The sequence below is a fragment of the Miniopterus natalensis genome, chromosome 2 (genome assembly GCF_054644295.1).
Source record: "Miniopterus natalensis isolate mMinNat1 chromosome 2, mMinNat1.hap1, whole genome shotgun sequence".
Classification (NCBI taxonomy): Eukaryota; Metazoa; Chordata; class Mammalia; order Chiroptera; family Miniopteridae; genus Miniopterus; species Miniopterus natalensis.
The window spans coordinates 105,702,260-105,716,311 of NC_142082.1; the positions used below are offsets into that span (position 1 = coordinate 105,702,260).

The following is a 14,052-nucleotide window of genomic DNA, read 5'->3' on the forward strand; positions in this document are numbered from 1 at the left end:
AGGTATCTGGACATAGCTCAGGGGAGAAGCCTCGGCTGGAAATACGGATTTGGGAGTCGTCAGCCATAGCTGGGGGAAGCCGAGCGCCGGGAGGATGACAACAAGCCGGGAAGTTAAGTCAGCCTTCCAACAAGTATTTAATCCTAAGAACTACCCTCTCACGGTTTCTTTGGTCATTTCTACATTATTCTCCACAATTTGGAGCAAGTGGAGGTGGATATAGGCATAGAGATTTTTGACGAGCAGGTTCTGAACAGTCGCCACAGCTTTTAGAGCAAACTGAGAAAGGATTAGGGAGGAAGTGATGCCAGAGGAAAGTGGCTGCAGTGGAGATAGATGACCTGGGGCACGGCAGCCGGTGGAGAAGCAACGTCAAAAGCCGTTATGTGGACAAAAAGCAATTCTGCCAGCCGTTAGGATTTGGGGCATGGGTTCCGGCAGAACTTGCCATGGAGATGGAGCGATATAAAGTGGCCGAGATTAGACGCTAAGAGTCAAAGGGCTAAAAACAAAAGAATCTTAAAACATTCGTTACATGGAAACAGACACGTTAGAAAAAGACCACCATGAACTAGAAGCGAGGTGGGGTCGCTGAAGCGAGCGAGGCGAGGCTCGTTTTTCCGTCCATGTATATACAAGGGGAAGCCGGGTTACTCCCCGGGCCCGGATCCTCCACACGCCGGAAGCAGAACCTTTGCACTCTGGGGCTTTACACACATTCCTCCGCGCCGGAAGAGCGCGTCCCGTCTCATTTCCGAGGGCTGCCCCCACCTCCCCAAAGGAGAGATCGTGGAACCTCCTAGGTGTGCCGGTTGAAGTCGTCGGACAGCGCGGAACTTTCACGGACAAGGAGACAAGGAACAACACTGAGTTACCGGGAAAGGGAGGAAGAAGGAGGGTTGTAGGACCAGGCGTCGTGTTGCTGCGGAGGGATTCTGTTCCTGGGGTGGCGGAGGGATCTGACTGTACGTTAACTTCCGGAAAAGTCCTAGCCCAGTGAGGAAAAGCCCCGAAGGAAACAATAACAAACGAAGGAGGAAGCGATTCTGGGGTTCCAGTGTTGAGCTTGTCTTGTCCAAGAAGATGAGCTTCGGCCCCTGACAGGGGACGTGAGAGAGTTCGGTGGGCTTCAACCAGCCTTTGTCCACCTGTTTCCCTCACGGGGGCCCCCTGAGTTTTGCCATGGCGGGCGTGGGGTCGGGGGGCTACGCGGCAGAGTTTGTGCCACCGCCGGAGTGCCCAGTCTTTGAGCCCAGCTGGGAAGAGTTCACAGACCCGCTCAGCTTTATCGGCCGCATCCGGCCTTTGGCGGAGAAAACCGGCATCTGCAAAATTCGACCGCCCAAGGTACCCGCGTCTGAGGAGAGGGGAGAAGAGACAGGGGGGAAGTCGATGCACTTCGTTTAGGTTTACTCTTCCGGTCTTTCTGTTTTTTCATATTTACCTTCCTTTATTTCTCAACAACTAGAAGCTAAGTTTCTGGACTTATTTTGCCTTGGTTACTTTTGCGCTTATGTTCGCTTGTCTGAATACTATAGAGTGGTGTCCCTGGGGCCTTTCCGCTTAGAATTTGGGAACTGATACTTTTCTTCCTGGGTTGTGGGCAAGGGTAACAAAAGGCTTTAGGCCTTTCGTTAGCCGATGAGAGGTTTGAAGTATTATGGCATGATATGTCCTACACTCCTGTACAGACCTTATTACGGCAGGATAGTAAAAACTGTCCTCTGTCGGCTGTTTATTTATCCAAGCCCTATTGATGCTTTGTTAAATATTTGCAGGCCTCATCTCAGAGCTAAGGTTTCTTAAACAGTAATCTGAGCTCTAGTCCCCATAGGATGGTATCACCAAACAAGAACCCCAGACTAATTACTGCTGCAACGAAAAAACCTTCCCTGGGGAAGAGGAGCAGCATTTATTTTTAAAATGTAGAGGTTTAGGAAGAATTGTCAGTGATAGACATGGAAGAAAACGTTCAAATCTTGTGATAGAAGGAACGGTGGATCAGAAATTTACAAATAGCAATTATTTCAAATAACCGGGTTTTTTTTTGGTGTGTGTGTGTGTAGGTTAATTACCTCAATATTTAAGGCAAAGAAAGTAGATACCCCCCCCCCTTGTTTGGGGAAATTAGTGCCCCAAGACGCTGAGTGATTTGTTCAAGGTCAAAAGATTCTTTACCCAGTAGACCGGTGCTTTTCAAATGATGTTCTTGGTGTACCTGCACCAAGGTCAGTTGGATGCTTGTTAAAATTTAGATCCCTAGGCCTCATTCCCAGATCAGAATTAGTTTCTGTATGTGGAAGATCTAATGCTTTTCTAGCGAGTACTCGCAGATGATCTTTAATGCACATGAAAGTTTGTGAACCATTCCCTTAGTGTTTCTTAAAGGGACACCTTGCTTTATGTTTTATCTACTGATAATACAACTAAAATGTTAAGTACGGTTACTTGTTTTGCATTTAAAAAAGCTTCTACTTTCATTACCAGTTATGTGCAGTGAATAAAAAGAGTTAAGATAGGAGGGAGGAGAGAGGAGCTAATTTAGCACCTATAGATAATTTCAGTGAATATTCTTTGAAGCCCTAGCAGACAAAGAGGGGAGTCTGGATAAGTTAAATAACTTATCAAATGTGCGATCTTGGGCAAGTGTCAAAGTAGATTTTGAACCTAGATCCGTTTGCTACTAAAACCCAGACATGCTACTCCTATTATGCTAAATGAATTTGGTTAACATTATAGACTGTCAGTGCAAGTAAAGCATTAACAGATAATTGCTATGGTGAGTGATGATATAGGTAGGCATTGCCATCCTCCAAAAGCTTTATTTAAATTTTTTTCTATCAAAATTACCTAATATTGACAAAACCTTAAGCACTGCAGTTTTTCCTAAACCATATTTTTACTTACTCTGTTGTCTTTATGACTTAGAAATTCTGTTTAAGGTCCCTTTTGGTAAAACAAAACAAAACATGTTTTTTATTATTTCAAAAAAGGTTGAAATAATATACCTTCTCTTTGTATGTCACTTAATGAAAATTTAATTTCAATTAATTTGATTTCAATACTGGTGGATTTCTTTAGTTTCCAAGGTAAGATAAATATTTTTGATTAGTCAGGTTTTTAAGTAATTTACTATTATTTAGGCCAAATCAAACTATGTTCTCTAGAACCCTACTTGCATTGTGCTAATCTCATTTAGTTATACAGCATTTCCAATCTGGAAATTGTCCTTGTTCTGTGGGTTTGCTTAGTTTTTTGTTGTTGTTGTTTGTTTTTTAATATTTGGATGCCCATAAGTGGAGCTTTGAACGAGACATTTATATAACATAGACTGTAAAGTGCTGTGTCACATTATACATGAATGAAAAAACATGTCCAATTATATAAGTACTTAAATTACTTTTTAACCTTCAATTGTACCCTTTTTTGTTTCTTTTAAATTCTGTTTTCTTTTGAATTTGTAAGCTTAGATGTTTATTAGACATTGCTTTGAGATACATGAGCTCACTGCATTCTACTTGAGTAATTGAGGAAAGCATAATTGTGGGATGTAAATAATGGTACTTGAGAGATTTAAGGATTTATAGATAAAATTTTAATACTAAGAAGATTAGAGATAAGTAATTGGAGATAAGTAATATTTTATCTAAAGATACTACTCTGTCTCTTTATGATAAAGACGACTTTTTAGTAGTTCTCTTGTCATCATAGTTTGTGACAACTCACCCCTTAAATTAAGGGAAGGAATAACGCATTCCTTGCTTATGTACCAGTATGCTTTCTATTTAGGATTGGCAACCTCCATTTGCCTGTGAAGTAAAAAGCTTTCGTTTCACACCCAGAGTCCAGCGCCTGAATGAACTTGAAGTGAGTACTATATCACCATTGCTGCCTGCTGAATCATTTTTTATGTTAGGGCTCTTGGCAGAGAACTTTGAGAAGTTCATGTACCAGGTCTCAGAGTTAATGTTAATTGGGATTGAATGGAAGGAAGTTTCTGATTTTAAAAAAATTGTCTCAAGTAGTTATTACTGTTTTTCCACTTAACTGGGATTAGGGGAAACTTACCGTTAGCCATATTTTTCATAGTTGAAATATCCAGCTTAGTTATTTTCAGAAACCTGAAATTCTTAAGTTGTACTTTCTTCACTCATTTTTCTTTTTTGACTTTTCCAGGAGAGCAAATTTTTAATTAATTTTTAATTTTTAAAATTAAAATCTTCAAATTAATCTGATTTATTAAGATCTCCCTTTAAATATTACTAATCTCTCTATTTAAAAATTGTTGTTCTTGTCTGCCAGATTTTCAGAAGATTCTTTAGTGTGGTAAAAAACTGTTTTGGCATACAAAAGAGAAATCTTAGCTAAGGCTTAATATATCATGCTGAGGTTTTTTTTCCCTTGGTGATCCTAAAACATTTTCTGAGATTTTAATATATATCTTTTCCTTTAGTCTCTTATAATTAGATTCTTGATGAAGGATCTTAATATCAGTGAGGTAGAGAGTTGCTGTACCTTAAATAAGCATGTTATCTACAGATACAGTGGCAGAATGCTTAGAAACAGAATAATTCGATCTACTAAATTTTCTGATAGCTTGAAGATAAGCCACCTTCATCCAGAAAATTGTTTTGGTTGATAATATGAGAACTGTTCACATATACTAGAGTAACTTTTTAGCCTTAATGAATAAAGTTTATTAGAAATATTTTGCTTCTTTATTATTAGCTTACTTTACAAGGTTGGAGTAAGCAATAATGAAAATCTGAATTTCTTTAGAGAACTCAGTACCTCTGTTAAGTGAAACACATTTATTTTCAACCATAATGTAGTTCTTATTTCTGATTTCTGTGTTTTAATAATCTTAGGCAATGACGAGAGTGAGACTGGACTTCTTGGATCAACTAGCAAAATTTTGGGAACTTCAAGGATCTACTTTGAAGATCCCTGTGGTGGAGAGAAAAATCCTGGATCTGTATGCTTTGAGCAAGGTGAGGGTTTTACTGGGTTTAGAAATTGGAGCAGAGGCTAATGAATTTATAAAATTAGAAATTTCAAATAAACTTGATGGAAAACATCACTTCTTATGTAGGATTTGTTTAATAATGAAGTGCAAACATGAATAGAAATGAGAGATCTCAAAGTTATCTTTAAAGTCTGTTTTATACTTTGTTATGAGATTAATATTTAATGACTCAGATTAGTAGGCTCTGTTGTACACAATAATGGAAAAGAAATGACACCAACCTAATATTATCTTGTGTTGAGTATATAATGTACTGTGTTGAGCTTGTCACTTTTTCTACTTAATGTAAATTTGGTACATTAAAGAGAGATGTTATTCAACATTCTTCTGTGTGGTGTATATCGGTTGTATTAATACCTGTAAGTAGTGTTAAATGGTTAACTGAAGCCAGCATTATCCAGTAGAATGAATAATAGCTCACAAACTTAAGGTTAAAGTGTTTAGACTAATATTTGCCTAAACTTAGGTTAACTATGTAACGTTACATTCTCTAATGTGAAGAAAACTAACTGACCTACAAGGTAATTATAACAATTACCTTGAAGACATACTTGTTAATACAATAATAGAAATTAATGAGTGCTCTTACTTGTGAGTGAAGACAGCTTGATTATCTGAGGAATTTTGCAAATCAACTTATTTTTTAAACAATTTTTAAAAAATCCTCACCTGAGGACATGCTTACTGATTTTAGAGAAAGGGGAAGGAGGAAGGACAGAGACATTGATGTGAGAGAGAAACATCGATCAGTTGCCTTCCTGTTCTTGGACAGATCAAACCTAGGTATGTCCTCTTAACCGGGAACTGGAACGCTCAACTTTTCGCTGTATAGGACGATGCTACAACCAACTGAGCCACACTGGCTGGGGCTCAACTTATTTCTGTGGTCTTTTATGTCCTATGATCAATACACTATTTTGAAATTTTTTCTTATTTAAATTACAGAGTTAATTTTGGAAGATTTCACTTTCAAGGAAAAAAGTGAAAATAATTATATTTAAATTATTTTTCATGATATGTTTGAAAATTAATGTCAGGTCAGAAATCTCTAAAATTTTTATTTCATACCAAAAATTCTGGGAAGTGTAATCTTATGCTAAAATATAGTTCTAGGTTTGTTTTATCAGTCCTTAATGATGTTAGTAATTAAGCACTGTGCTAAGAATTATCTAGTGTAGTTATATGAAAACCTATGATACCAAAGGGCAAATTATAGTGAATTTGAGGGATTGGGTTTGTATCTTATAGGGAACCATTGGGATAAATATTTGTTTTAAGAATTCTCTCTTTTAGCAATTAAGGGTAAACATTAGGTTGAATTAGATGGCAAATTAGGTTGCATTCTTGGTTTTATAGAGTTGTAGAATTTCAGAATTAGGAAGGGACTTTGGAGCTAACCTAATCTATAATTTTTCACAATTTCTTTTTAACATTTATCATCTGAACTGTTTAACTCTATCTTGAAAAAATTCAGTTCCTTTTTGTGCAAAGGGAGAATACTAATAAAATGTTTAAGTACTTAGAGAATGTATTGACAATATGTTGATTAAAGGTTAAGTTTGATTGTTCTGGGGTTTACTGGAGTCTTGTCTTTACGTCCACATGGACATCTATTTCCCCTAACCTTTGAGAATGCTTATAAAACTAAGATTTAAAGATAAAAGGCAGACAGGTTTTGATCTGTAGTTATTTTGTTTATAATATTTTGGTTCCTTAAATGTCAGTGAGATTGCTGCCTCTTACCACATGAAAATTTTTTCTTTATATTGAGGTGTAACTTAGTACAAATCTTAAATGTCAGTGGGATAGATCTTTTTATATGTGTACACTCGTGGAACCACCACCCAGATCAAGATATAGAACATTTACAACACTCTTGTGGGCTCTTTTATCTCCCTCCCAGTCAGTATTTCTCCCCCAAAGTAACCACTATTCTGATCTCTATCATTGGGTGACTATTTCATTAGCATGACGTTTTACTTTCTAGCAAGAGGTTCAGGCTGTACAAAAAATACTGAGATTTCTCATATATATATGTGTTTGTTAGTTTTTTTTCCTTTTTTTAATCCTCACCGGAGGATATGCTTACTGATTGTAGAGAGAGAGAGGAAAAGTGGGAGAGAGAAACAGAGAAACATCGATGTGAGAGAGAAACACTGACTTGTTGCCTGTCCATATGCACCCCAACTGGGGGATCAAATCCGCAACCCAGGTATGTGCCCTGACCAGGAATTGAACCCACAACTTTCTGTGTACAGGACAATGCTCCAACCAACTGAGCCACACTGGACAGGCTGGAGTTCTGATATTTTTATGTCGTTAGGTATGCCCTTTAAAAAATACATATCATTTTTGGCTGACAGTTGATAGGCATCTTTGAGCTAATTGTCAGTGTGATAGTTTCCTGTTCTGATTAAATCACTTTATCTTTCTCCCTTATTTTTGATAATAAAAAGTGTTACTTGGAATGTCTATAATTTAATGGAGTTTCACATTAACAATTACTGTTTATAATCAGTGCATCAAGGAACATTTATTCTAGCACTTAAAAATTTTTTTTTGGAAAACCAGTGTTCTCTCTTCTCCACCTTTTCATTCCCATTCCCACTCTTTAGAGCTAATCACTTTCAATTCTTTTAGCTCTTTCTGATTTTGATCTTTATATTTCCAAATAATATGTTCATTATGCTACTTCTTCATTGTTTAGTTTTAAATATTATATACTGATTTTCTACTATTAGAAATGGGGAACGGGTGTAAGAATTCTCACAAATTCCAGGTCTATTGTCCCCTTCTAGTGTAGTTAAGTCAAATTTTTATTAATAAATTAGTACTGTGACTGTATAAAATACAAGTATTATTTGTACTTGAGCCTTATAGGGTGCTAAGATTGTTTCCTTATACTAATTTTTATTTTCCTTGGAGTTAATAATCCCCCTTTTTTATGTTTTGTATGTTTTGTTTATAACTATCTATTTTCAGATTTTTCAGCAGAAGTATAATTCTCTCAGCATGATTTTACCCATCAGATAATCTGTTTCATTTTTGTGGAGCCATTCCTCTGGAGTTTTCTTTCATGCTCCAATGCAGACTGGTTTGTTTTTTAAGGTCAGCTGTCAGCCTGGAACTTCATTTCACTATTATTCTGGGAATTCCCTTTGCCTCTCCATGTTTCAAGTCTTTCTTCTACTTGGTTTACTCCTATTTTGGTGAAACATTTCTCTTCTGGTTTAGTGAGCAAGAAGGTAAATGGGACGTAAATTTTTTGCTTGTCTAAAAAAGTTTCAAAACTTTATTGGTAGTTTGGGTGAGGTTTAGAAGTCTAAATTGTAAATCATTGTACTTTAGGATTTTGAAAGCATTATTCATTAATCTTCTGGCTTCCAGTATTTCTGTTGGAAAGAACAATGCTGTATTAATTCTTGTTCCTTTCTATGTGATTTTCTTTTTCTTGAAGACATTAGGATCTAATCTTTATTCCCAGTGGTTTGAGATTTCACAGTGATATTCATTGGTATGTGTTTATTTTTATTCAATATTTTTATTGCACATGATAAACTCTCTAAACTCACATCTTTGAGTTCTTGTGATTTTTCTTGTATTTGTTTTTTGACAGTTTCTTCCACTTAAACTCTCTTATTGGATGTTAGACTGTTAGGCTGATTAGACTATTAGACTGATCCTATAGTTTACTTACTGCTTTCATAGGGTAGAGTCCCTTAATTTCAAAATCTCTAGTCTTCTGCTGGGGTTGCAGAGGGATAGTTGCCTGGTTGTGCTTAGCGGTGGTGGTCTAATTGCTTTTATACAGGTTTTCAGCCAATCATGTTCTTTGTTCATTGCCATCCCTAATTTTAAAGGTACTTCTGCTTCCATTTCATAAGCCTTTTCAGGTTCTGTGTTGCAAAAGCTTCTCCTTGGCTTCTGTTTTATTGCAGGTGTTTGTTTTTTTGTTTGTTTTTTCTTTAATATATCTTTATTGATTTCAGAGAGAGGAAGGGAGAGGGGGAGAGAGAGAGAGAAACATCAGTGATGAGAAGGTCATTGATTGGCTGCCTCCTGCACGTCCCCGACTGGGGATTGAGCCCGCAACCTGGGTATGTGCCCTGACCAGGAATTGAACCGCAGTCTCCTGGATCCTAGGTCAATGCTCAACCACTGAGCCACACCTGGCCAGGCTTGGTTTTTATTTTTTGTTTGTTTGTTTTTTGCCAGTTGGGTTATCACTTGTACACCTGCTTTCTCTTGGCCTGTTTGTCCTCTTGGGATTATGTCTTTGTGTTCCTTTACTGTCTTTAGTGGAGTTCTGAGAGGGAGCTTTTAAGTATAATACAGTGCTATTACTACTTTATTTCTGTTATAATTATCTCTTGCTAGCCAGACTTCATTTGTCATTGGACTGAAATTTTGGCCTTGATTGACATTACTCTTTGGTCACATTTTGATTAAGGTCTTCTCTTCATTGTTTTCAATTTAAATGTATGCCATGTTTCTTTTTATAGGGCATGATTCTTAAGTGATGTTTTTATAGTGACCATTGTAATATATTGCATTGTGTATGTTTGGAATGAATGGTTTATATTTTGAAATTGTGCATGCTAATCCTTGAACCTGTCAGCTGAATAAAAACAAGTGTAAGGTTTTGTGTTTTTATAGTATTAGGGCTTGTTAGATTGTTAGAGTATTATATGCATGAAGCCACACTCATGGTTTTTATTTATTTGTGAGAGAGCTTTGTTTTATTCCTTGGCCATACTCTAATTCTGCTGGCTATCATTTTCACAGCTGTGTGCCAGTAATAAGAACTGGTTGGGAAAGCATGACTGGATCCATGCAGATGTATCATTACTAATGGAAATTTAGCTTCAAGTGCATTGAATACAAAGAAGATTATTATGCAATGGTGATTGTTGTATTGGATAGTAAAGATTATTGAGAGGGCTTCTATTTTCTTTCCAACTTCCTTTACCAGTCTTCTCCACTTGCTTTAGCCACATTGGCTTCCTTATTGTACCTCAAACACTTTAGGCTTGCTTCTTAACTTAGGGACCTTGCTCTGGCTACTTCCTCTATGTCTGTTTGGGTAACTGCTTTATTTCCTTCACATCTTTGCTCAGATTTCAACTTTGTCAGGCTTTTTATGACTAATACTTCAATTTACCCTCCTTTTGCTACTTGTGAGGCCTTTTAACTGCTTTTTAAAATTTCTTCCACAGGATTTATCACTTCAGAATTTGCATATTATGTTTATTGTGTGTCTTCTCCCACTAGAATGTAAGCCCATGAAGGCAAATATTTTTGTTTTATTCACAGCCATGTCTCAAGCATCTAGAACAGTAGCTGACAGTATAGAAGCACTGGAAAGATAAGAAAGAAAGGCAAAGAATTAGAGATGTGTTCAACTCTGTGCATGTGAACTTACGTGTGTTTCTACCAAGCTTTCAGATATTTCACTACTGGAAAATTTTAGGTCCATCTTTGACTATAATAGTATCGTAGATCACAAAAGTTGAAAACATTTCCTTTATTTTTATAACATGTGCACCCCCCACCCAATACACACACACTTGCCCACACACATAGACATTTTTTAAGCACTTTAAAAAAAATTGATTTGAGAGACAGGGAGGGGGAGGGGGGAGAGAGAAACATTGATCTGATATTCCACCCATTCACTCACCTGTTGGTTGATTCCTGTATGTGCGCCAACCTTGGATCGAACCCACAACCCTGGGGCATTGGGATGATGCTCCAACCAACTGAGCCACCTGGCCAGGGCCACATAAACATTTCTAATATAGCTAACATTGATATAGCACTTACCATGTATATCCCCCCTACATTTGCCCCCACACAAAGACATAATACAGCTCACTTTTTTTTTAATATATCTTTATTGATTTCAGAGAGAGGAAGGGGGAATGAGAGAGAAAGACAGAAACATCAATGATGAGAGAGTCGTCATTCATCAGCTGCTTCCTGCATGCCCCCAATTAGGGTTCGAGCCCATAACCCAAGCATATGCCCTGACCGGGAATCAAACCGTGATCTCCTGGATTCTAGGTGGATGCTTAACTGCTGAGCCATGCCCGGCCAGTCAATACAGCTCACTTTGATATAACACTTACTGTGTCCTGATGCTTTTCATGTTTTATTTACTTCATTTGTCTTCACAACATCTTCATAAAGAGGTGTAGTAGGTACTGTTGTTATAACTTTTTAAAGTGAGGAATCTGAGATGCAAATTATGTAACTTACCCAAGGTCATACAATTATTAAGTAGCAGAGCTGGGATTTGAACTCTTGTCTGTCTGGCTCCAGAGCACATGCTCTTAGCCTTTAAAAAAGTTGTGATAAAATATATATAACATAAAATTCATCATTTTTAAGTGGCATTAAGTACATTCAGAATGTTATACTACTATCCATTTCCAGAACTTCACCCCTCCCCCCATGTCCCCTGGTAAAATCTCTATTCTACTTTCTCTCTCTCTGAATTTGCTTATTCTAGGTATGTCATGTAAGTGGAATCATATTCATCTTTTTGTGTTTGATTTATTTCACTTAGCATGTTTTCAAGGTTCATCCATGTTGTCACATGTATCAGAATTTTATTCCTTTTTAGGGCTGAATAGTATTTATTGTATGTGTATATCACATTTTGTTTATCCATTAATTTTTTTAAATATTTTTTTTATTGATTTTAGAGAGAGGAAGGGAGAGGGAGAGAGAGAAACATCAGTGATGAGAGGGAGTCATTGATTGGCTGCCTCCTGCACGCACGCCCCCCACCATGGATCAAACCCCCAACCCGGGCATGTGCCCTGACCAGGAATCGAACCACAATCTCCTGGATCATAGATCGATGCTCAACCTCTGACCCACGTCGGCTGCGCGATCCGTTAATCTTTTGATGGACATTTGGATTGTTTCCACCTTTTGGTTATTGTGAATAATGTTGCTGTGAACATTCCTATGCAAGTATCTATCTGAATCCCAGCTTTCAGTTCTTTTGGGTATATACCTAGAGGTGGAATTGCTGGATCATGTGGTAATTCTGTGTTTAATTTTTCTAACTCTTTTGATATGGTAAATACAGTAATGTATATTCAAAGAGGAAAATTACTTTGAGTTCAAATAACTATTCCACGGTCCTTTTTATTATGTTGTCAGTGAAACTGGAAACTGCCTGTATTTTATCTTTAAAATTTTTTTGAGTGTGTTTAGTTTTGTTTAAAATATTACAGATGTCCCTTTTTCTCCTCAGTGACCCATTCCACCCCTTCCCACCCCTCTCCCCCGTCCCTCTCCACACCATTGTCCATGTCCTTGGGTTGTGCATATATGCATATGAACTCTTTGGTAAATCTTTCCCCTTCCACCCACCCACCCTCCTCCATCCCTCTGAGATTTGTCAGTCTGATCCATACTTCCATGTCATTGAATCTATTCTGTTCATCAGTTTATTAAGTTCGTTAGATTCCACATACAAGTGAGATCATGTGATGTTTATCTTTCTCTTCCTGGTTTATTTTGCTTAGCATAATATTCTCCAGGTCCTTCCATACTGTCCCAAAGGGTACAAGGTCCTTCTTCTTTACAACTCTGTAGTATTCCATGGTGTATATGTCCCACAGCTTTTTTATCCCTGCCTGTGTTTTAGAGTATGAAAGATGCACAATATTAGCTTCTGGAAGATAGGGGCCTTGATACATGTATATTTTATACAGTGCCAGGTTTGATGTGAGTATTCAGCCAAATCGGCCAGTTTATCTCATTACTTCCTACGTTAATACATTCTGTGCTACATTTCAGTAAATCTAATAATTATCATCTGATCTTTCCATATTATTCCTTTATAATCTTCCATGTAAAACTTTTCTCCTTTAGAAAAATTATAGCCTCTTTTTCAGAATATCCTCCGAATCCTTTGTTTGCTTGACATTTTTATTAAAGTTTAAAGTTATTTGGTGTATTTTCTAATTTCAGGAATTATGTTTCTTTTGTACTATATAATCCCATGTCTCTCTTTGGTCTGGATTTAATTCTTATTTTATATTTTGAGGTCCTTGAGGATATGGAGAACATATATGTGTTTAGTTTTCTCTAGGCATATAATGTACAAAGTGTAAATTCATTAAATGTTTTTGAATGCCTGGTTCATTTAAGGTAGGCACAATAACATTAAGTAATAAAGTTTAAAACTTTCAAAAATCATCATCTCGTTCCATATTTTAAAATGTTGACTGGTTTCAGGTTTGTCAGGTATTTATTGAAAGGAAATTTGAAATCTAGGCCCAGAATAATTTTTGTATTTAGCAAGCAAGATTTAGAGTCAGAGTACATGAATTTACCCTCTTTCCCTAAATAATTTTTACTTTCTTTTCAGATTGTTGCCAGCAAAGGAGGTTTTGAAATGGTCACCAAAGAAAAGAAATGGTCTAAAGTGGGTAGCCGCTTGGGATATCTGCCAGGAAAAGGAACTGGGTCTCTTTTGAAGTCACACTATGAAAGAATTCTCTACCCATATGAGCTTTTCCAGTCTGGTGTCAGCCTTATGGTGAGATGCATCATTTTTTAAAGAGTGGATAAATCCAGTCTGCCATGTATAAACCTTAGACTGTGTTCACCATAACAAGTTAGCAGTTGACTGTGCGTAGCAAGTTGAAAAGGATTTCTTCAGGTACCAGAATTTGGGGGAGCAAGGTGTAGTTTAAAAATCAGTTATTTTTGGTGGTTTACAAGATAAAGGCTAATGGGAATGAAGGCTGTTTTCTTATTTATTTAAAATAAGTCCTTCTGTTTACACTTTTTGAAAAATTCCTCCTCTTTGTTTTATGTATTTTTAACAGCTTTATTGAGGTATAATTTACATACTATAGAATTCACTCATTGTAGATACACAGTAAATAAGCTTTAGTAAATTATATACCATAATCTAGTTTTAGAATACTTTCATTAGCCCAAAAAGTTCCTTTGTGTTCATTTGTAGTTGGTTCCTGCTCCTACCTTCAAACCTAGACAAT

General features: G+C 36.8%; 1 protein-coding gene across 2 annotated transcripts in view; it reads left to right on the top strand.

The window, feature by feature from the left end:
- The first annotated feature begins 992 nt into the window (after positions 1 to 992).
- KDM5A (lysine demethylase 5A) overlaps positions 993 to 14,052 on the top strand; it is an 82,660-nt gene continuing 69,600 nt past the window's right edge. The window contains exons 1-4 of one of the 2 annotated variants that reach the window (XM_016224857.2): positions 993 to 1,347; positions 3,790 to 3,867; positions 4,869 to 4,991; positions 13,416 to 13,586. In XM_016224857.2, the coding sequence (XP_016080343.1) occupies positions 1,183 to 1,347; positions 3,790 to 3,867; positions 4,869 to 4,991; positions 13,416 to 13,586 (537 nt within the window). In that variant the 5' untranslated portion in view covers positions 993 to 1,182. The remainder of the gene's footprint in view (positions 1,348 to 3,789; positions 3,868 to 4,868; positions 4,992 to 13,415; positions 13,587 to 14,052) is intronic. The other variant, XM_016224856.2, reaches the window with a different exon arrangement.